Source organism: Doryrhamphus excisus, linkage group LG5, assembly GCF_037039965.1.
Source record: "Doryrhamphus excisus strain RoL-2023G ecotype Guam linkage group LG5, RoL_Dexc_Guam_v1.1, whole genome shotgun sequence".
Lineage (NCBI taxonomy): Eukaryota > Metazoa > Chordata > Actinopteri > Syngnathiformes > Syngnathidae > Doryrhamphus > Doryrhamphus excisus.
Genome location: NC_136361.1, coordinates 13,452,482 through 13,477,341, shown reverse-complemented (window position 1 = coordinate 13,477,341; position 24,860 = coordinate 13,452,482). Strand labels below are relative to the sequence as shown.

The 24,860-nt window shown below is 44.1% G+C and overlaps 1 protein-coding gene across 3 annotated transcripts; it reads right to left on the bottom strand.

The window, feature by feature from the left end:
- Positions 1 to 4,289: 4,289 nt before the first annotated feature.
- On the bottom strand, positions 4,290 to 24,715 carry cpne4a (copine IVa). 3 transcript variants are annotated; one of them, XM_078790732.1, is made up of 17 exons: positions 24,557 to 24,715; positions 23,995 to 24,020; positions 16,081 to 16,272; positions 15,817 to 15,996; positions 15,637 to 15,708; positions 14,057 to 14,131; positions 13,068 to 13,151; positions 12,876 to 12,965; positions 12,031 to 12,129; positions 9,404 to 9,490; positions 8,670 to 8,729; positions 8,254 to 8,387; positions 8,116 to 8,170; positions 7,868 to 7,919; positions 7,099 to 7,232; positions 6,753 to 6,989; positions 4,290 to 5,520 (listed from the first exon to the last, which is right to left on the bottom strand). In XM_078790732.1, exons 3-17 carry the CDS (start codon positions 16,249 to 16,251, stop codon positions 5,389 to 5,391), a joined length of 1,662 nt encoding a protein of 553 aa, XP_078646858.1. In that variant the 5' UTR covers positions 16,252 to 16,272; positions 23,995 to 24,020; positions 24,557 to 24,715; the 3' UTR covers positions 4,290 to 5,388. The 3 variants fall into 3 exon arrangements, with proteins under 3 accessions (XP_078646858.1, XP_057908987.2, XP_057908986.1); XM_058053004.2 differs by lacking the exon at positions 23,995 to 24,020 and having other exon boundaries at positions 15,817 to 15,917; positions 15,982 to 15,996; XM_058053003.2 differs by lacking the exon at positions 23,995 to 24,020 and having other exon boundaries at positions 24,557 to 24,714.
- Between the last annotated feature and the right edge of the window lie 145 nt (positions 24,716 to 24,860).

Below are 24,860 nucleotides of genomic sequence, written 5' to 3'. Positions count from 1 at the left end.
TGACTATTGATTAGCTTGCAGGGAAGCAGATCAATAGTTTATTTTGAACGTGTGTGTTAGCATGGGCAGGTATTAGCATGAAGCAGGTATAACTGTCAGGATGTGTGTTTTTTTTTAACCAGCTCACTTTGTGCTAATGATGAGCTTGTGCTAATTAGCACACACACACACAGGATGCTTTCTTGTATGCTAATTAGCAGTGAGCATAATTCAGCTTTGTTTTTGAAATATTTTAATAAGCAGTCATCATCATCTGTCCAGTTGGATAGTCACATGATGACATGATGACCAATGAGCACCAAGAAAAGAATAAATAGGACAACATGGAAATGTATGCTAATCAGCCTCTTTTGTATTTATGTATTTTTTAGTGAACACTTCACTCTCTTAGTTTTTACATTACTTTTGGTTGATTGGTTGGTTAGTTATCAGCGTTACCGAAAGCATATTCCTTTTTAAAGGGATGAAACACGGACAGTGAAGCAGACATTCGGTGCAGATCCAGGTAAAGGTGCAGATGGAGTAATAAGTAGTCGTCCAACATGTGTAGTTGATGTCATGGAGGGTAAGAAAAGAGCAAGAGGTGTGAGCTTGTTCAGGTTGATCACACTGCAAATACAGTAGAGAAGGCTCGTTGTCATGGCAACAGCATCACACACACACACACACACACTCATACTCAAAGAGGGGTGGTGTGTGCAGTAATTAAAGTGTGTGTGAGCAGCAGATATTAAAGAGCTGCTGAGTCTTCTTGGAGCAATAATAAGGTTTCTTCTCCATCTTGAACAATGCAACAACTCCTCCTCATGCTCCTTATAGCTCATCCTCATAGATTGTCCTCATGATCTTCCTCGATGGTGTTCACAGATGGTCCTTACAGACTATTCTCATTGATGATCATCATAAATGGTCTCATGCAAGTTTGTCATAGATGATGGGTAGGCATACTAGTACTATTTTTATGTCCTTACAGATTGTCCTCATAGATGATCATCATAGATGGTCTCATACAAGGTTGTCATAGATCATGGGTAGGCAAAATAGTACTATTTTTTTATGTTCTTGCAGATTGTCCTCATAGACGGTCATCATAGATGGTCTCATACAAGGTTGTCATAGATCTTTTGGAGAGGCAAACTGGTACTATTTTATTTATAACCGTATCTTTTTTAAAACCTTTACACAAAAACTGCACTGGAAGTCCTTTTGTGAAACATGATCTTTCTGTCACTTTCCGTCTTGAGAGCTTTACAGTTCGACCCCAGTATGCACAGATGAAGACCCAATTGCAGGTAAAAATATATTTATTGGAGATTATGCTATGCAGCAGACCAACACACTAGCATGTCCAACAGAAAAAACAACAATGACCGTGCACCTGAACTAAACAGACATCACAGAAAATGTGAAACAGATGAGGGAGATAATTGAAAGCAACGGAAAACAGAACAAAGCAACAGAGGAAGTGAATACAAAATAAGGGCATGAACCAGGAACAGAAGAAAAGAGGAAAACTAAGAGCTGTCACAAGGGGGTAAAGCCCAATCGTGACACTTTCCCTTTTCTGTGCACACACAAAAACAGTTGGCATGAAACAACAATGCACCCAATGGGACCCATCTATTTCAACTATAATTCACCCAAAAAAAAACCTCCCAACATTACACATTTGCATTACATTTACATAACGTGACCTCCATAATAACCAAGCTAACACCAAAGAACTACTTTTCTGGTGTTGTGGCGGCGCTTCACTCAGGCCATTCACAATGTCTCAGGCAAGAGAGATAACGTTACCTACTGCATCTGCTGCATTGCCTGTTGTGGATTTGGAAAAGTCACTCTTCGGTTCTAAATCATGCTCTCGCACGTGTATTGTAGCAGGTTGGGGTGATGAGCTGAACAACTGGTCAGATGCACTGGTCAGTTTGCGTTCAGCATTTTCTACATTTTATGCAGAATTCACCAGCTCAACAGTGGAGTCTCGTGCTGAAAGATACAGCCATCCCATCAGTCAGCATCCCAGTAAAAGCAGACATGGTAAGCGACTGTGCTCTTATTTTGTCCATGAAACATTAGTGCTACATGAGTGCTACATGATAACGCTACAAGAATGGCTTAGTGCTTCATGATAGCTGGATCTGCCTAGCACTGAGCAACGTTACTCTCTGCCTGGGGGCAGTAAAAGTAAAAAGTAGTAGTCTCCACCTCTCACTAAATCTTATATGATTAGTAATAACAAAAACTCTCTAATTTCTCTAATTTCGTAGACCAGGCCTGGTGCAGGGGTGTGGCGAGCGCACTTTGCAAATTTTGTGAGCAGGGCAGTCTGGCGCAGCGCCGCACACCCACGCCTCCATCCCTCTCACTGCCGCAAGTGGCAAAGAGGTGGAGAGAAGGCGTGAGAGGGTTTAACACAGCCGAGTGTAATCTTAACCGTGTTGGCTCATTTGTGATTGGATGGTTACTGAGGGGAGGGGAGGGGACAGAGGGGCAATCTGGTGTGTAAAGAAGCAGAACCACTGAGATGAGCGATGACTGGAGCTGTTTCTTCCACTGAAACGGGCGTGACACTCTGAAAAACCTGCCTGTGAGGTTTTTGGTGACTTATCTATGCTGTGTGCCGGTCAGCCAATTTAACACTGTGCAGGCTGCACAATAATAGACCAGGTCGGAGCTGGCGAGCTTGCAGCCCACCTTCTGTTTTGGACACCTCCCTTGGTGCGCCGCCACGCCCATCTCGGCGCAGTCCAGTCTACCAACTTACCAAATAACCTACGCACTGGACTGAATTACCGCTGCGCCATGCTCCACCACTCTGCACCACCTTAAAGGGGACCTACTATGCTACATTTTTGGCCCTTTGTTTTGAGTTGTGGACTCCTACAGCTACATATGATAACCAGCACAGAAAGCTTTTCCAGATCTTCCAGAATCTGCACCGATTCCAGCTGTATTTCTTTTGATTTCCAGCAAAAACAGTTTTAATTTATTCTACCTATTTATTCTTCTATTCTAAAACTCTGGTAGAGCCTTTGATTGTGGTGCGAAATGGCTAAGAGCCCTGCTTCATGTATGCACAGTCTATAATGCTACACAGACAACTGTTTTTGCTCCATGATTTGCACAAAATAAACAGTTAGGACACTGATAAACTGTTACTTACTGCTTGCTATTCTGACTCTTCGACATGACCATGTAACGTTGGAAAGGCTTCAGGCTTCAGCAACAGTTGGTTGGCTACCTTATTATGTTAATTAACTTGAAATATCGAAGATAATAAACAAAATTTATATTATAGTAATTCCAGGTGAAAAATTTGTATTTTGCATGGTGACATTAGGATAAAGTTTGACATGAGCACTGATGAATAGCATACGCTAGCTGAGGTTCCATGATAACAAAATGTTTTAGCCAAATAGCTCAAAACAATTGCCCACCCATGTCATAAGTGGGCCTCATAGAAGACCATTAGTGGTTATATTGATGTGTTTTGAAATGCAACCACACACACACACACACACACACACACACATTCCTGTACTGGTGGTGCTATAAGACCTCAGTAACAGGACATTTTCACTTCATATATGTTGGGTCTTTCAAAATAAAAGTATGTAATAAGTGAGACATAATTGTCTATAACGTTTCCTGTCTGATGGATGACGGGACCTGGTTGCCATGGTTACCAAAGTCGGCAAGCACAATCCTGGGAAGGACATTGCTACAGTGACAGGACGCGTGCGAGAGGATGTCCCAGTCATGTGACTGGTGGAAAAGAGAAGATACCGTGTCAAAGTCTTGAGTGGTCATTTATTTGTTCCCTCGTTTCTTCTCAGCTTGCCGCCGCTTGCGTCAGCGTGGTGGTCGAGTCAGACAGAAGTAATCAGCCAGAAGAGATAGGACATTCATTGCAGAACATTCTTCAAAGCTTCCCTTCTTAGCTGTGACGAGACACGGCTCTGAACCCCGAGGCCGCTGTACCTCCATCACATGATGCAGGTTTCCTGACACCAGGGGGTGCCGTCGTCCCCACTTCCTCTTCTGATTGAAGGCCAGATATTCAGATTATCTAGCTTCCTGAGTGTACCTAATCAAATGTCCTGTGGCACGACCCACATTATGATGCCATCTTCATCAGGAAAATGCCCGGCGGCCATGTTGGATTATTTCTAATGGATCAACAGGAATAACAGCTCTCATTAAGACGACCCACTTTACTTTGTAACTTCTGACGGGCGTCCTCCAAACAGGACTTTTTATGGATGCAGTTTTGAGTTCATAAAACTTTTATTGTCATACATCAGCAGGCCATGTGACCCAAGACCCGTCCTTTATATTGCATCAGACAGTCACAACCAGGAAGTATGAGGATTCAAAAAGGCTGTGTCAGGGCTGTGTCTCAATTGGTGCACGAGCATACTTATGCTTCCTTTTTCTGAGTGCATATGATGTGTTCACGGCAAAATGTAGTACACTGTCAGCAGCCAGATGTTCAATGTGGATTGAGGGACAATTGCTGCCCTCAATGGTTGCCATTTGGCTATGTAGCGGAAGGGGCGGTACTAACTTGAGTGGTTGCAATACATCATTACAATGGAGAGATTAAGAAGGCAAATATTGCAACCGTCACGTCTAGTAAGTGTACAGTACTGTAATGGATTTGGGACAGCACTATACTGTCAAAATTCATACACTGAAGAACTATCAATCCATCCATTTTCTATACTGCTTATCCTCACTACGGTCGCGGGTATGCTGGAGTCTACCCCAGCTGTATTCAGAACAAAGTACAGAGTACACCTACTGAAGTTATGGAAGTGCACAAATTGAAACACAGACCAGGAAGCTCCGCATGAGATCCATACTAACGGGAAGGTGGGGGCTCTTGCCTTCACGCGCTTGTGAGCATGCTAGTAGAGCCACATGTAAACATCATGACAGCGAGTGTGCACGTTTGCATGCAAAACAACACGCAAGCATGCACGAGCCTGACAGCACGTGCACTTGTGCTGGCTCCACTACGCTTCAACTTAGCAAAGTTAGCAAAACAATCTAGAGGTAGGGGGGGTACGTGCACTAGAAACACTCCCCGGACACGTCGACGTGCACACTCACTGTGCACACTTTCCTCTGCCTTGCATGCACGACAGATGCTAAAGATGCTACAACTAGCTAGAGGGGACTAAAGTCTGCTAGTCGCTAACACACTAGCCAACAGTTTGACCACATGCTCCCAAAGTGGACGCTACGTTAACAGGATGTCCTGCCCTCAACACAAACGTGACAAAAGGTTCCAACAAGTGTCAATGTGGTGAAAATGTACAAAAAACAAAAAAAAGTTGTGCTTTTCAGGAGAGTGACGGCCATGATGGCGAAGGCAGATGCTCATGGTCCAAAGGGTCTGGAAGACTGGTAGTGGCTCGGCACTTTGGGCTTGATGCCCTTACTGTTGTAGTAGTCCACCACCTGGTTGGGCACCTCTGCGAGCACGCTCTTAGCTAGCGCCGCCGGGGACGCCTAACAACGGGAAGACAGAAAACAGTCAAACATCTGAAACATTTTCCTCCTTCATCCATCCTTCCTAACCCGTCACACACCAGCTGGGATGCATTGTTAGATGCACAGATAACAGCAAAATGTTCATTAAAGTGTGATACTGGAAGATAAGTGGGCTGAGAACCACGCCTTGTGGAGCACCACTAACAAACTTTAGTCTCATCTAGGCCTGTCACGATAACACATTTTACTGGTCGACAATTGTGCTAGTCATTATCAACCAATATTACCTTTTTTTTACTTAAAAAATATATCATTCAAAGATCATAGTGTCATGTCATAATTGTCATGTCACATTTGAGCCGCTAATGGTACTTATCTAATGTATGTATCTAATGTATGTGTCTAATGTAACACAGTGTACAGTATGAGCTATAAATAGCATCACCAGCTCACACACCATTCCAAGTCGTGGTGTCAAAACAACTACATACAGCGACGTAATAGATAGGTAGCTAAAACGAAACACTATCAACATATAATGTAGAATATTAACCAACTACTATTTGTACACGAGCGCTAACTATGTGCTTTCCAACCATTTAAACACAAAACACAAAAACCAGCAAAGCACGCTGGGAAACGGAATGTACTAACAGCGATAGTACACTTTACGGAAAGAAAACACTTAAAACCTACACACACACAGTTATGTAAACTAGTGTAGGGGGTCATATTTGAGCTGTATAGCCACAGAAAGATGGAACAGAGGTGCATACACTGTCAATTTATCAAGGGATCATAATTACCGACCATTAAAAAAAAAATTGTTCGATAAATCGATATATCGGGCAGCACGGCGGTCGAGTGGTTAGAGTGCAGACCTCACAGCTAGGACACCAGGGTTCAATTCCACCCTCGGCCATCTCTGTGTGGAGTTTGCATGTTCTCCCCGTGCATGCGTGGGTTTTCTCCGGGTACTCCAGTTTCCTCCCACATTCCAAAAACATGCTAGGTTAATTGGCAACTCCAAATTGTCCATAGGTATGAATGTGAGTGTGAATGGTTGTTTGTCTATATGTGCCCTGTGATTGGCTGGCGACCAGTCTAGGGTGTACCCCCGCCTCTCAGACAGCTGGGATAGACTCCAGCACCCCCCGCGACCCTCGTGAGGAACAGCGGTAGAAAATGAATGAATGAATGAATGAAATGGATATATCCATGATCATGACAGGCCTAGTCTTGTCACTCACATGCTTGAAGTTGCGGAAAGGAACAAACTGGACAATGTCCCGTAGGACGGGCTCTCCTTTGGGCGAGCGCAGGATCCCATCGTCGCCGTCCAACATCTGCATGTCACTGAAGTCTGCATTGCCCACACCCACGATGATGACGGACATGGGGAGGTGAGATGCCTGCACGATGGCCTCCCTGGTGTCCGCCATATCTGTGATGACGCCGTCCGTCAGGATGAGTAGGATGAAGTATTGCTGGAACAACAATTACATTTCCAGAGACAATAACTTTGCTTTCACTTTCCCTTTTACAAACTTAGAGGAGACGTGCTTGCTTAAAGGTTAGTATGCTACTGGCTCCTACCATGGCCTCTTTGGTGTGGACTTCCTGCGAGGCGGAGTTGGCGATCTTGTTGATGATGGGGGCGATGTTGGTGGGTCCATAGAGTTGCAGCTTGGGGAGGCAGGCTTGATAGGCCTCCACCACCCCCTGAATGCCTGAGGACAACAGGACACATTCTAACTTCTCCGAACTTTTAGTGGAGGTCAGCTCAAGGGCAGTCAAATTGGCATCGTTGGAGTTCCAGCATGCCGCAGGGCAACGCTGATGTGGACCTTGTGGTGTGGAGGATGTTGTGTTAATTGGCAGTCTCGGCCTGATCACATGACCTTTAGCTGCAAGCTTAACTCCTACTCAGACCATTTTTACACATAGCCTTATTGTTATTATCATCAGAATTTTCACCCTTGCCATCATTTTCAGCGTCATCAACCTCTGCCACCATTGTCACCATCACTTGCATCCACTTCCTCATCATTCTAATCATTCTCATCCTCAGCACCACTCTCATCATCATTATTCAATCACCGCTGTCATCATTCTCATCGTCATAATTATTGTCATCATTTTTCCCATCACCATTCTCATCCTCATCCTCACCATTAGGCTCACGATCATTATCATCCTCCCCATCATTCTCAGCATTATTCCATAATTCACATCCTCAGAATCATTCTCATCCTCGTCATTATTGCCGCCATCATTCGCATCCTCACCATCATTCTCATCCTCTCCATCATTGTCATACTCATTATTGTCATGGTGATGAGAGTTTTCCCAGTGAAGCTCCTACCTGCACACTCAGGGTTGTCCTCGTTAAAATTCACTGCAAAGTCGTGTGAGACCTGAAGGCAGGGGGGTTGGGGGAGGGGGGGGGTGACAGGAAGCATATTTGATGTTAAAGCTTGAATGTAAGCTTAGCGTTCCGTCAATCGGCTGCCCCCGACAGGTCAAGCCATTCATTGTTGTCATGTCACGCTTGGCCAGCAGGGCAGTTGAGCAGCATTGCACGATGAGAAGGTGGGGGCCACAGTGAGTTACCTGGTAGTCGGGTGGGATGCGAGCGCCAAAGCCAAACGCCGGAAACATTTTGTCACTGAAAGGAGGAGAAAGACATGTGTTAACCCACTCACTCATGTGACCACGTGAAGGTATGCTAGTTATCTCAGCATGACCCACCTGTCATAGTCCTGGCAGATCTCGCCCACCGCCACCAGTGCCTTCAAGTACTCGTTGGGTCGGTACGGGTGTATGTAGTGCAGCGAGCAGCTGTTGCGAGGGTCACCGTTGGATGCCGTGAAGTCAATGGCGACCTGAAGGAAAGAATCAATTTGAAAGAGCTTCCTCCAAAACCAAAGGTCAAAGGCAGTGACCTCATTCACCCCCTAGCCCACTGACTGGTGGGACCAGTCCGACCACAGAAAAGGCCCATGGAGCTAACTGGGCCACTCGGCCAGGCGGGTGGCGGATGGTGTTGCCAGGGTTACCATCTCCATGGCAACACCATCGGCACTGGAAGAGGCTAGGCGGCGGAATAAGAAGCAGGACGTTGACCTGGATGCAATGTTTGTGTATATGTGTGTGTGTGTGCTCACGGTGAACTGGATCTGACAGCCCCCCATGATGTAATCCAGGAAGGAGTGCATCTTGATGATCTGTGCACACAACACAGACAGAACTCATTCGCATGATTCATTCAAGTTATTGACCACTCAAGTCACTGACCAGTCAAGTCATTGATCAGTCAACTCACTGATCAGTCAAATCATTGACCGGTCAGGTCAATGATCAGTCAATTCATTGATCAGTCAGGTCAATGATCAGTCAGTATTGACCAGGACGCTTTCACATTTGTCTGTGTCCGACAACTGTGTCAGACTGGAAGTCATTCCATAACTCAAAATGACCTTACTTCCTGTGTACGCCACCCAACCCTACGCTTTGACATGCTGACATGGAGGGAAGTCGGGAATGAGGAAGTAGGGAATAAGGAAAGGAGGCCAGTAATGCTACGAGGATGGAGGCAGGGAGTCATTCTCACCTGTATGTCATTAAAGATCTAAGCTGCTCTCATTCTGTCTCCTGACTCCGCCCACTCTGCGCTCTCTCATCCATCACGCTGTCCTAACCTGGCGTCCCTGTGAGGCGCCCATTAGTGGGCCATCTCATCCGGCCTGCATGACATTTACAGACTTTGACTCCACCTGTCGCATAACATCACACTCAAACGCTGTCTGACCGCCATCAGCCTGTTGCGCTAACGATCCACTTCCTGTCTTCCTGGCCATACGCTTCCTGCACCATTTTAACAATAAGGGGAAAAAAACACCTTGCACTGATTGAGGATGACGATGCCAGAGTTCTTGTAGGTCTTCTTCTTCACTTTGTATTTGGAGTTGATGCACGGCCACTGCACCTGCACACACACAAATTAGCACGTTAGCACACCCTTGTCAGCTCAGGTGATGATGACAATGATGAAAACTGAGTGTGTGTTAGTTGTGGTGCACACTAACACGTCCGTCACAGGAGGAGCAGGAAGCAGCCAGAACCATAGAAGAAGAAGAGGTGGAGGGGTAGGAGGAGGAAAGTTTGGCAAACAAACTCTTCATTTTCTCACTGGTGTTGTTAGATGAGGGTGGGCGTGGCCATTGTTCCTTGAAAATGCGCACACGCCATATACTCATCACGGACGCCACCTCTTGAATGCTCCTTTCCTTCATTGTCTTTGATGGCTATTTGTTAGCGTGCTAGTAGCATCGAGCCTCATGACAAGAGACTAAAAATAATGAGCTAGAAGTAGCTGCTGAGAGTTTTTTTTTTCTTTGTATATTGTCATCTTGTGGTTATATCTGTAAAGGGAACGTTAGCTCTTTAATTGGCGGACGCCTCCTTCCTGTCTCATCGCTCATCTCGTGGACAGCTGCGTCTCGGCTAGCTCGGCCTTGCTGTTAGTGTGCGCTAATTGCATCACGCCGCCCGCCAAGGTGCGTCTTTAAAGGCATCACGTTACTAATTGGTGCTTCTTGACGCTGCCGTCGGCTTACAAGTGGTGAAAGCTGCCTGCAGGGTCACGGTGGAAGCATCCTTGGGTGCACGAACGTGCTGCAACGGCCATGTTACCGACATGCACCCTATCCAGCATTATGGATCAGCTTATAGGAGCACATTCAAGCATCAGAATCGCCGCTAACAACTAAACATGTCGCCATGGAGACAGAGAAGACGTGGTCTAGTGGACACCATTAACGAGTCCTGTGTGAATTCCTGCTACTCAACCGATAACGATGTCTTTTATATCCTGTCTTCAGAATAAAACCGTAAAAAGCTTTTGTTCTGCTAGCATTCGAGTAGACGCCAGTAGAAGGAGGACAGAGAGTGGAGCGATCTCATGGTCTCATCACAGTCTCATTACAGTCTCATAGCTTCATGAGGTCAAAGTGGTCTCAGCGCTGGTGTCGAGCAGTCAGCCGTTAAATTACTTCTGCTGCTGAAGGAGAATCACTAGTCTGCTGCCATGCAGCGCTAACATGAATCACATTTCTCCTCCAGGAGCATTTTTACTCAATGAGTAGCAGAAGATTTTGCCGCCACTCGAAGGAATCCCTCTGCCAACTTCAACAAGAGAATGTCGTTCAGTCTTGCCTTTCTCTGTTCTAACGTCTGCTTGTTAAGTAATTGCACGCTCTCTGTATTAAACTAACTTAAACTAACCTAAATTTACGCCAACTGAAGCTGTCTTGAACAAATTTAAACCAACACTGTCTTAAACTAACCATCCATTTTCTATACCGCTTATCCTCACGAGGCGAAGTCTCGCCCTGGACTAGTGGCCAGCCAATCACAGGGCACATATAGACAAACAACCATTCACACTCACATTCATACCTATGGACAATTTGGAGTCACCAATTAACCTGGCATGTTTTTGGAATGTGAGAGGAAATAGGAGTACCCGGAGAAAACCCACGCATGCGTGGGGAGAACATGCAAAGAGATGCCTGAGCGGGGAATCGAACCCGAGTCTCCTAACCTGTCTTAAACTAACACTGCCTTAAATTGACTTCAACTTAAACAAGGACTTTTTAACTACCGTGATCTTAAACTAACTTAAACTAGCTTAAACTGCGTTAATTATTTTAATTATTTGTACAAATTACTGTTTACGCTGTACATTGTTGTTCATATTTGATGCAATCTATTTATTCTCCACATTATTATTTATTATTTATTATTACACAGGAGCCAGACAACGACATTTCGTTGGCAATTTCACTGCTGTGTTATTGTGCAATGACAATAAAGAAAGTCTATGTCTACAGTGCATCCGGAAAGTATTCACAGCGCTTCACTTTTTCTACATTTTGTCATGTTACAGCCTCATTCCAAACTGTATTAAATTAATCTCTTACCTCAAAATTCTACACAAAATACTCCATTATGACAATGTGAAAAAAGGTTTTTTTGACATGTTTTGAATGTCTATGTCTATGTCTATGTCTATGTCTATGTCTATGTCTATGTCTATGTCTATGTCTATGTCTATGTCTATGTCTATGTCTATGTCTATGTCTATGTCTATGTCTATGTCTATGTCTATGTCTATGTCTATGTCTATGTCTATGTCTATGTCAATCTAAAACTAAGGCTGTGCTAAACTAGTTTAAACTAACAGAGTGTAAAACTAACTAAAACTAACACTGTCTTAACCTAACATAAACCAACACTGTTGCAAACTAACTTATACGAACGCTGTCTTAAACTAATGTCAACTAAAGCTGTCTTAAACTAACTTAAACTAAAACAGTGCTGATGTAGATTAAACTAACGCCATTTGAAATGAATTTAAACTAACACTGTCTTAAACTAACATGATCTAATCTAATCATGGATCAAGAAAAAGGTTGCGGCTTATACACTGCAAATTTTGGTAAAAGTGTGTATCGAACATGCTACCTGTCGTCCATCGATGGCGCCCCTCATTTCCTTGAAGGTGGCCTCAAATTCTCCGATGTAGTCGTGTTTCCCGTTAGAGTCCCAGTCCCACACAGTGCACTGATGGTGACACACACACACACACTTAGTACGGTACCCAGAGCTTCATTAGCATGTTATTAGCATATATATGTTTCATGTTTAATCATCATGAAGTCCTTGAACAGATGAGGTTAAATAAAAAATGAAGATGTGAGAGAATAAATTATTGTGGAAGATGACAATTTCCTTTATTTTCCCTCATTTTTCCCCTTATTTGTCTTGAAAACTTCCCTTATTTTACAATGTCATTGTTGACAGATATGATTCGAATGTCTGTCGGAGCTGATAACGGGATAACGAGGACCTTGTGGAGGACAATGGTAGTGTTTTGTGCTGGCTGTAGGTCAACGAGAGTCAAGTGGGCGAGCGAACCAATTAGATGATGAGTGTGTGTGTGTGTGCGCGCGTATGCCTCATTAAAGTGAACATCCATCCTTCTGGTTTTCTGGCAGGTTGAAAGAGGAAGAGGAGCTTTAGCTACCTGAGAGATAATACCCGACTTAACAAGCTGTCACGCTCAGGAGGACATTAAGTCTTTAAGTCTGTCAACTTTCAACACTTTCATTATTGGCAGCAGTACAAGGGCTGAAAATAACTGGCTCTGTCTCCTTGGCAACCATTGACAACCAAACATCATCAGGGAAACGCTTAAAAACACACACATACACAATGAAATATATTCATTCATTCATCCTGTTCCAGCATCATTGATGCCACCTCAGCATCCACTGTGTGTGTTTGTGTGTGTGTGTGTGTGTGTATACCTGCAGCTTGCGCTCATGGTCTCCATTGCAGAGCGAGTTGAGGGAAACTTTGAAGGTTTTCCAAACGGGATTCAAGTTGTTCATCACCGTCTGACACAGCAAACGCACAACAACAACAAAGCACTTTACACAATGTGTGCAAGTATGTGTATGTGTGTGTGTGTGTGTGTGTGTATGTGCTGGACTTCCTGCCTCTGTTCTGTAGACCAGCTGCAGTGTGGCATCCTCGTTGAGGCGATAGATCTCCAGGAATGGATCTGACTTAGTGAAGAAGTCCTGAACAATAACAACACAATGACTGCATGACCAACCTACACACAAAAGTACACTTAAATTTTATGAATTTTCCTTAAAATCTGCAGGTTTCCTCCCGGATACACATTTTGTTCACCAAAAGTTGGTGATCATTTCTAGATATGTGATAATACAGGTAACACATAAAGCATACCACTGTTTCAACAAGCCTGCAGTTTTGTACCCACATTTATGTCTTTATGTCTTTTTTTTCGTAAAGTCTTCGCATTTATTTTGATGGTCCCTGAACGTACCATTTTAATATACTTTAATATGGAAGCACTAGCTTCAACAGTCAATCATTCATTCATTCATTTTCACACTCACATTCATACCTATGGACAATTTGGAGTCAACAATTAACCTAGCATGTTTTTGGAATGTGGGAGGAAACCGGAGTACCCGGAGAAAACCCATGCATGCATGGGGAGAACTTGCAAACTCCACACAGAGATGACCGAGGGAGAATTGAACTTGGGTCTCCTAACTGTGAGGCCTGCACACTAACCACTCCATCAATGTGCAGCCCCGCTTCAACAGTCAATCTGGTCTCAAAACTTGCAGGAAGGTGAACATTTGGAAAAATGCCTTCTCTGTAGCCTGCTAGCTTCGAATGCTAGCCTAACCCAACCAGGCAAAGGAATAGCCTGTGACCCAGATCCCATCCTTTTATCCATCATGTTACACTATCGTTCATTAGTGGTGGGTACTATATATTTTATACTTTAAATGTGTTTAACAAGTGAATATAATCTAATAATCATAACAGTCACTTTTAATGCAAAAGTAGAACTGGGAGAGGGTGGGGGGTGGGGGGGTATCAATTCCTCTAGTTGTCTGCCATTTGCTGGTGGAGATGTACTGTGTGTGTGTCTGTGTGTGTGTACCTTGTCATCCAGCTTCCTGGCACTGAAGGAAAGCTCAATGTAATCGTCATTCCCAGTCAGCTCCTCTGCTGTGATCTGAACACACACACACACACAGTTACTTCATGTACATATTCTCAAAGGGAAAAATGCAGTGGTGTTGCTGAGCCACTAGCAGGTACGTTTAGCTTCAAAACTCTGGCAGATGGCTCTCTCAACAAGACCAAATTCATGTGTATCTACTGTGGCTGAGTCTCAAATGCCACTTGCTGGAAGCTCTGGGAGAAGGTGCTGGACCACTGTAGATATTTTTTACCTGGCATATTAGGAATGTTTTTGTTGTTTTTTTGGATACGAGGCGTCTCTCGGCTGATTTTTTGCTTTCATTTATCTATGACCGCAGTATGACAAAACATTTCTATTAAGTGAGTTATTGTTTTTTTTTGGTGTCATGAGCACTTTAAATGTTCATTTATCCATTTCATTCATCATTTCCTCATATTTATATGCATTTAGAATTGTTTTATGCATGCAAAACGTGATTTTTGGGTGTCAACCTCTGACGGGTGACATACAGATTTTTTTTGTTAGCAAGCTAACAATGCTAACAGGACATTTTGTGCTAAAAATACATTACGAATGCAGTTGGACTTACACAATGTATTAATAACACAACAAGCCACATGCCATATTGTATGCTAACCGGAATATATACGCAAACCGTGGCAAACTTTTGCCGTAAATTTTTTACGTTTTGACGCATGTTCTTATACAGTATAGTTATAATTGTATGACAAGAAGAAGCTTAATAGTGTAAAAAAGTTGAAGTCAGGGGTGTCCAAACTTTTTCCAGTGAGTGTTGCATAAAGGATGATACGTTTGTACATTACATAAAAAGTAAAGGACAGGGGCCACTTTGATGCTTTGATCCATTTTCTACATTGCTACAACCATTCATTCATTCATTCATTTTCTACCGCTTTATCCTCACGAGGGTCGCGGGAGTGCTGGAGCCTATCCCAGCTGTCTTTGGACGAGAGGCGGGGTACACCCTGGACTGGTCGCCAGCCAATCACAGGGCACATATAGACAAACAACCATTCACACTCACATTCATACCTATGGACAATTAACCTAGCATGTTTTTGGAATGTGGGAGGAAACTGGAGTACCCGGAGAAAACCCACGCATGCACGGGGAGAACATGCAAACTCCACACAGAGATGGCCGAGGGTGGAATTGAACGCTGGTCTACTAGCTTTGGCTGGCGGGAGATGAAAAGGGCATCGTAGTAACCGGATTATCATAATAACCGGGTATCGTACTAACGGAACTAATTATATCATAAAAGACTAGAAATTTGCCGGGAAATGAAAATAGTATCGTAATAAGCAGTAATTCGTTATAACCGATATCGATATAACGAGACTTTACTGTACATATAATATATAATAATATATGTTATGCTATATATGTTAAGCTATTTGAACAGCTTAGCTGTGTGTTATAGATGACAAAGCAAAACTTTGTGTAATGGCTAATAATATATATTTTCACAATAGGCTGAAAACACTCTGGACACCCTCTCTTGAAAAGATCACCGTGATAATGGTCTTTCCCACGATGCCCCCTGGCCTCAGCAGCGCTTTGGACAACTTCCTTTGGGAGATGATCTACACGCACACACACACACACACAACAAAGAACACTCTTTGCTGTTAGCATTTGCATTAGCATTGATGGCGGATTGGCACACAAACATAGCAAAAGAAAAGTCTCACCTGTCCCAGTGTGCACTCCACCGCCCCCAGAAAGTCGGCATCCTTAACGCCGTTGTAGTTGCTGTAGATGTCGTACAGCTCAAAGCGCAGACGCTGCACCTCTTCAAAGTAAAAGTCCAAGGTGAAGACCTTTGAATAGGAGGGGTTTACACAGCTACGCATCACCTCCGTGCGGTCCACCTGTGGACATCAAACCCCTTGAGTGTGGTGTAAAGAGCGCCCCCTACAGGGAAAAATGCTTTCAAAGCACAAAGAGAGTGAGACCTCCATCCACTGGCCGTGCGACTGCATCTTGAGGACGATGCAGGGGTCTGGTTTGGACAGAGCGTCCCGGTCGGAGATGGCCTTGCACGTGAGCCGGAGTTCCACTTTGGTGAGACATGGACTGCTGAACAGACCCAGCGAGTGGGCTGCTGACTCATAGATGTCACTCATGGCAGAGTCGGGACAGGAAGTCTGTATAGCAAGCACAAGCAAATGAACTTTGTGATGACTTTGCGTGTGTTTGTGTGTGATATGAACCTACACAGGAAGTCATCATATACATGCATTCATGCATCAGCTTCATTGCAACATCCGCCTGCAGCTCAGGTTACAACGTGAGACTTCACTGCAGAGATGTTTGACATGAAACTCTTTGAGCATCCATGTGTGGATGAGCTGTCTCACAGGAAGTACTCATAAAAGCAAACTTCCTGTCCCTCAAGGCAAGCCTGGAGGACATCCACCAAACGTCATGTGTGTGTTTGAGGCAAGCAGGTGCAAGCAGGGCGCTTTAATGGCAGCCCACTGAGGCTGTGGGGCGACTGAGCAGTCATGCGGGCGGATGAACGCTCCCAATGGCGGATTAAAACTGTGCTTGTGACATCACACACATGCTGCACGACAACAGCGGTAATAATTGATGTCGTTCAAGGCACTCCCGGAGGATTGTGGGTAAATGTTTGGAGAAACTCTGTGTATGAGCCAGTCAATTGTAGAGTTTATTTATGCTATGATGCACACCTTAAATATTGTTTGAAATATGAAAGGGGAATATTTCTTTTCATCAATTGTTGTTGCTGTTTTTGTTTCAAATAATGGTGCTGCTTATTATAAAAACTCCATTCAGGTGTGCGGCCAGACACATGTTGGGGGAGGTGCTGTGTCACACGGTGAGGTGGAAGCTTTGGACGGCTGTGGAGGCACACGGTTTTCTTTTACCGTGTCTGATTTGAGTTATCTTTTTTGAACAATAGAACCTTTTTGTCATAGCATTCTATAAAATAAAACATTTCATTTTTTGCAACTATATGGACTTTGTGTGGATCTCATCGATTGGACACGAGTAAACCAGGGCCTCACACAGAGGTGTCAATCTGCACCTACAATAGTAAAAGAAAACCCTCTCCTCACGGCCTTTACATGTGGAACAAACTTTTGGAACACCAGGACTTTGGAAGAGGACTTCGCTAAGGAAAGGTGGGAGCTCCTCAACGCAACCTATTGAAACACCTTGCTGTGTCAAGCTAACTGCAGCTAGCAAGTGGAAAAGGCTTCTAAATCATGGAGGATGATAAAGATTCAGCCACAGTGGAAAAGCGGCAGGTGAAACCAACAGTCAAAGCGATGGAGGATGCATTGCAAAGAAAAATAGGTGCAAGGACGTCCATGTTGGCTCAACTGACAAGAAAAAAGAATGAGTTGCTTCATTTAATGGATCATGATGGAAATTTGGAGTTGATAAAGACTGAACTGAGTGTCAATTTTAACAAGCTTTTTGAAGAGTTTTGTAAACTCAACATTTCTGTGAAGGAAATATTTCAGCGACTTTCATCTGAAGATGCTATGAACAGTGATCAACAGAACTGGTTTAAACCAAAGGCAGATTCATTTAAGGACTTTATTAAGCAGGTTACTGGTTGGATGGAAGATGTTCATAAACGTATGGAGGAAGCAAGGAAAGTCAATGAAAATGTCCACCCTTCAGATAGCATATCAGAAGCAGCGTCGACAAGGTCAAAAAGGTCAAAGGGCACTGCTGGTGGCTCTTCATGTTCTGCAACTTCAATACGTCTGACTGCAGAGCTGGAAAGGGCTGCACTTCTGGCAAAGGCAGCAGCTCTGAAGAAAAGGCAAGCTTTGGAGGAGCAACAGAATAAGCTCAAGGCTGAGAGGGAGGAGCTTGAGATTCAAATTGCTCTGGCTGCTGCAGATGCTAAACTTAAGGTCTTACAGATGTTTGAGGACACAAAGACACCCCAAAAGGATGACATCCTCTTAGATTCACAAGAAAATCAGCAAAATGTGAAAGATGAAAATGATGAAGCAAGCCAACAAGCAACCACTAAGCATCAACAAAATAAAAGCAATAAAACGCCATGCCCTGGTACTGCTGCACAGCCACATTTAGCTTCACGTGGCAGCAGTATCCATGGTTCCTCTTCAGGCAGCAGTAGTGGTGGAAGCTCAGCAAGCTCTGAAGCCTTGCTCAATATAATGCAGCGCCAAAATGATATTACAGAATTCCTGGTAAAGCAACAGAGACTTTTTACCTTACCCCCACAACACATTCCTATCTTCAAAGGAGATCCGTTGGACTACAGACTTTTTATAAGTGCATTTGAACATGGTGTGGAGAGCAAAACGGAGAGCAGCAAGGATCGATTGTATTTCATGGAACAATACACCAGTGGACAGCCTCGGGAGTTAATCCGAAGTTGCCTTCACAAGGATCCAGACAAGGGCTACAGTGAAGCAAAAAGACTTTTAAAAGAACATTTTGGAAATGAATATAGGATCTCTGTAGCATACATAAACAAAGCTTTGAACTGGTCAACAATCAAGGCAGATGATGGTGAGGCTCTCAATGCACTTGCTCTCTTCCTCACCAGCTGCAGCAATGCCATGACCGACATGGAGTATATGGAGGAGCTGGATCACGTTTCTAACATGCGTGCCATTATTAATAAGCTTCCATATAAGCTGAGGGAGAGGTGGAGGAGTGTTGCTTATGAAATCCAACAGAAGCAAACTAAAAGACCCAAGTTCAAGGACCTCGTCAAGTTTGTCAACACACAAGCTAAAATTGCGCTACATCCGTTGTTTGGAGACATAAAGGACAACAGCAAAGCTCAAGAGAAGACTCCAATAAACCTCACAACACAAAGAAAGAGTGCTAAAACAATTTTCACCACAACAGTGACACCAGTGCGCAACCCATCAAGTGCCAGTACAGATTTAAAGTCAAGTCAAAGGAATTCTCATGGTCCTGCCCATGCTTACACCCAGCCATGTCTCTTTTGTCAAGGTCAACACAGCATGGTGGAATGTAAAAAAATGAGAAAGGCTTTGCACAAAGAGAAGATAGACTTCCTTCGTGGAAAGGGGCTGTGCTTCAGCTGCTTAAAACAAGGACACATGAGCAAGTTGTGTGAAGACAAATTAAATTGTGAAGTCTGTTCAATGACTCATCCCACTTTGTTGCACATTAAAAGCAAAGACAAAATTTCACCGAAGGAAGGATCATCCGACGATGGAGAGAAACAATCTGTGATCAGTGGATTTGTCAACAGTACAAACAAAATATGTTCCGGCACTGGGGCCGGGGAAATGGACAGTATTCTTGCCATCGTACCAGTCCAAGTAAAGGCGAAGAACGGTACCAAAGTTGTAAATTCGTATGCCTTCCTGGATCCGGGCAGCACTGCAACCTTTTGCACTGAAAGGCTGATGAATGACCTCAACCTGAATGGGAAAAGGATCAACATTTTATTAACAACTATGGGAGAGCAAAAGACTGTTCCCAGTCATGTTGTCACGGACTTAGAAGTGAGCGATGTTGAAGGCCGCAGCTTCATTGAACTAAAGGAAGTATTCTCTCAAAGGATCATCCCAGCAAACAAAAGGAACATCCCACGACAAGAGGACGTAAACAGGTGGCCTCATCTGGAGCAAGTGCGGATTCCCCACATTGATGCAGAAATAGGTCTGCTGATTGGGACCAATGTGCCAAAGGCTATGGAACCAGAAGAGGTGATCAGGAGTGTGGATGATGGACCTTATGCAGTCAAAACTGCACTTGGGTGGACAGTTAATGGCCCATTGAGAGAAGGCAACTGTGAAGCAATTGGTGATGTAACATGTGTTACATCAAACAGAATAACTGTGGCCAAACTGGATGAGCTATGGAACCAACAGTTCAAATATGACTTCCCTGAAGGTAGCCAAGAGGAACAGATGGAAATGTCCCAAGAAGACCTCCAATTCATGGAAAGTGTGTCACAGTCTACCAGATTGAAACAGGGGCATTATTGCATTGGTTTGCCACTAAAAAATATAAAGCTTAAAATGCCTAACAACCGTGCTATTGCAGAACAGCGAGCATTGAACTTGAAAAAAAGATTCCTTAAGAATCCCATCTTTCAAGAGGAGTACATCACCTTCATGAGTGATATGATCTCCAAAGGCTATGCAACAAAGGTTGCTGAAGAGGACTTAAGTCGTAACGATGGAAGAGTTTGGTACATTCCGCACCATGGTGTGTATCACCCCAAAAAACACAAGCTTCGTGTTGTATTTGACTGTGGTGCCTCTTATCAAGGAACGTCTTTAAATGCACAGCTTCTCCAGGGGCCAGACCTCACAAGCACCTTGATTGGAGTCCTCACAAGATTTCGCCAAGAACCAGTGGCTATAATGGCTGACGTAGAAGCCATGTTCCACCAAGTTAGAGTGCCACCTGAAGATGCTGACCTACTTAGGTTTCTATGGTGGCTTGACGGAGACATCAGCCAAACACTGGTGGACTACAAGATGGTTGTCCACCTGTTCGGTGCTACTTCATCACCAAGTTGTGCCAGCTATGCTCTCAGGAAATGTGCTGAAGACAACAGGAACCTGTTTGATGCTTCAGTAGTTAGCACAATACTGCATAATTTTTATGTAGATGACTGCCTCAAGTCAGTCAGCTCTGAAGACAAAGCAATGTTGCTATGCCACAATCTGAAAACCATCTGTCAGAAAGGAGGCTTCCATTTAACTAAATGGATTAGCAACAGTAGAGTGGTGCTCGCAGCCATACCTGATAAGGAAAGGGCAGGTGAGGTGAAAGACCTTGACCTGGACAAAGACTTACTTCCTATGGACAGAGCCTTGGGAGTACAATGGTGTGTTGAGTCTGATCAGTTCAGATTCCGAATAGTCATCCCACACAGACCACCCACCAGAAGAAACATTCTCTCCGTGGTGAGCTCCATCTACGATCCGTTAGGGATCTTGGCTCCGGTGGTGCTCTCAGCAAAGAAGATCTTGCAAGAACTATGTAGGATGAAACTCGGATGGGATGACACAATTCCAAATCATCTCACACAGCAGTGGCTAGACTGGATTAAGGAACTGCAGCTACTCACCGACTTTGCAGTTGACCGATGTTACAAGCCAGCAGACTTTGGAAGGTCTACATTCGCTCAGCTGCATCATTTTTGTGATGCTAGCGAAGACGGCTATGGCACAGTCACCTACTTAGTCCAACATAACAATCAAAATCAAGTCCACTGCAGCTTTGTCATGGGAAAGGCAAGAGTTACACCGCTTAAGCCAACCACCATCCCACGGCTGGAATTGACAGCAGCAACTATGGCAGGGCGCATGGACAGGATGTTGAAGAAGGAACTGGAGCTGCAGGCTGTGGATTCAATGTTTTGGACAGACAGCACAGCAGTGCTTAAGTACATTAATAACGAGACAACAAGATTTCGCACATTCGTGGCAAATAGAATAACAGAAATACGCAAAGCGTCTACAGTAAGTCAGTGGAGGCATGTCAGCTCACACTTGAACCCAGCTGATCATGCATCAAGGGGACAGAAGGTGGAGTCCTTTCTACAAAACAAGGTCTGGATCTCTGGACCCACCTTTCTCACCCAGTCAACGGACAACTGGCCAGAGAACCCTGATCATTTAAAATACCTCACTTCAGGAGATCCCGAGATGAAGAAAACTGCCATCATTAATGTTCTCACATTGAAGGAAATAGATGCAATGCAGCAACTAATCAACCACTACTCCTCATGGATGCACCTTAAAAAGGCAGTGGCATGGATTCTAAAGGTTCGGAACACATTGCTAAGTCTGGTTCAAAAGAGAAAGGAGCATAGTCCAAGGTCTAGCTCTGATGAGAATCAACAGAAAAGACTGCAACATAAACCCAAATTAACAGAAAAAACAATCATAACCAAAGGAACCCTCACAGTAGATGAGCTGACGGAGGCTGAGATGGAAATCATACGCCACTGCCAGCGCAAGAAATTCCAAAATGAGATTAGCGCTCTACAGAAGGGTGAGGCTGTTAAAAGAAGCAGCCACATATACAAACTCAACCCAGTCCTTCAAGATGGAATCCTGAGGGTTGGAGGACGGCTCAATCGCGCAGCCATGCCAGAGGAAACCAAACATCCTGTCATCCTGGCCAAGGACCTAAGGGTGTCAGACCTCATTCTACAGAAAATCCATCAAGACACTGGTCACAGCGGCCGCAATCATATTTTATCGAAACTGCGTCTGAAATACTGGATCCCCAATGCCAGTGCAACAATTAGGAGAATCCTGTCCAAATGCATAGTTTGTCGACGACTACATGGCGTTACTGGACAGCAACAGATGGCAGAATTGCCGCGGAGCAGAGTCATACCTGATGAACCGCCCTTCACCAGAACTGGTGTGGACTATTTTGGTCCCTTTGATGTTAAACGTGGAAGATCCACTATAAAGAGGTATGGTGTTATCTTCACCTGTCTAGCAATCCGAGCTGTGCACTTAGAAGTGGCAGCATCCCTGGATACAGACTCCTTCATCAATGCTCTGCGACGGTTTGTTGCAAGAAGAGGTCAAGTGATGGAATTACGATCTGACAATGGTACCAATTTCATTGGAGCAGAGCGGGAGCTCAAAAGGGCCATGCAAGAGTGGAACGTCTTCAAAATTGAGGACACTATGCTACAACGAGGCATTAAGTGGATGTTTAACCCCCCAGCCGCTCCTCACCATGGAGGAGTTTGGGAACGCTTAATCAGACTCATCAAACAAATTCTCAATGCCACCTTAAAGACACAGAATCTGGATGAGGAGAATCTGCAAACATTTTTGTGTGAAGCTGAGGCTATCATCAATGGACGACCCATTACGACACCTACTAGTGACCCCAACGACCTGGAGGCGCTTAGCCCAAATCATCTTCTGCTACTGAAGACCAAGCCCTCTCTGCCTCCAGGAGTCTTCCAAAAGGAGGACCTCTACGCACGCAGAAGGTGGAGGCAGGTCCAGTATATGGCAGACCTTTTTTGGAAACGATGGATGAGGGAATACTTGCCTGAGTTGCAAGTACGTCAGAAGTGGACAGAGAAGAAGCGAAACTTTGTGTCAGGAGACATCGTTTTGCTGGTGGATGAGACTGCGCCAAGAAACTCATGGGTCATTGGTAAGATCATTGAGGCCGTGCCAGATGAACATGGACTTGTTCGGCGTGTTCGTGTAAAGACAAAGAGCAGCGAACTAGATAGACCCATCACCAAGGTCAGTCTCCTCCTTGAAGCAGTATGAGACAGATGTTGAGAACACTGCGTGCAGGTATGAGACGCTTCAAAGTGAACAAAAGGTGAAGGATAGGATTTAAGTTTAACAACAATATATGTACCTTTGTATATTGTTATATTGTATATGTTTGGTAATTGTTTCTAAGTTTAGAAAACAATTAGGGGCCGGTGTGTATGAGCCAGTCAATTGTAGAGTTTATTTATGCTATGATGCACACCTTAAATATTGTTTGAAATATGAAAGGGGAATATTTCTTTTCATCAATTGTTGTTGCTGTTTTTGTTTCAAATAATGGTGCTGCTTATTATAAAAACTCCATTCAGGTGTGCGGCCAGACACATGTTGGGGGAGGTGCTGTGTCACACGGTGAGGTGGAAGCTTTGGACGGCTGTGGAGGCACACGGTTTTCTTTTACCGTGTCTGATTTGAGTTATCTTTTTTGAACAATAGAACCTTTTTGTCATAGCATTCTATAAAATAAAACATTTCATTTTTTGCAACTATATGGACTTTGTGTGGATCTCATCGATTGGACACGAGTAAACCAGGGCCTCACACAGAGGTGTCAATCTGCACCTACACTCTGAAAGGCAGACACTTTCTTACCTACTGGCCAAACCGTGGAACTGCAACTAGGGACCATAAAGCGTGAATGAAGGGAATGAATGAATGAAAACTGAAATACAAAATAAGCCTTCAATGAATTAATTATTAATCATTCATGTTATCAATATGTACGAAATTAATCAGACAAGGATCAGAATAATAACAATAAAAAAGACATGTTTGTTCATCATCAGAACGTCCATTAATACAGATAACATTGTCATGTGAAGAAGAAACTTGAAACTAGAAAACAATATGATGATGGTGGTGGTGGTGGTGGTGCTGAATCAATAAAGCAGCAGAATGAGCTACTTCCTCAACACTACAGGTCACATGATTATCATCAAGGTGTGCTGCATGTTTTAAAAATGCTTTTTGAGTGAATTCGACTCATCCCATTATACACTATATCAGCTCCTAGACTGTCAATCCAAGTCTAAGCAAAGATGCACAAATGACAACAATTATCTTTCAATGAAGAACATCACTTCAATCCCCTGGAAGAAGAGGATGCACCAGATGATGAATATGATGAATGATGTGAGAAATGTGGAGTTCTTACCTGGTGCCAGGTACGAGAAGAGGAAGACGTCACAAAGTTTCCACTTTCAGTTCACTACTGACATCAGTTGGCTTCATCCTCCTCCTCCTCCGGCAGCTGGAGAATCTCTCAGCCTCACGCCGCCTCTAACGCCTTAAAAAGCGGGAAAACCCGTACACCCATATGCGCCCCCCCCCTCCTCGCACCCCGAGAAAACTCAAAGAAATGTGCTGGGGCGCCGCCTGCAGGACGACATTGGCGCTGCAAGCCCTGCAGACCTCGAGCTGTGCACGAGTTCACTGCTAATTCTAATTCACTGTTAATT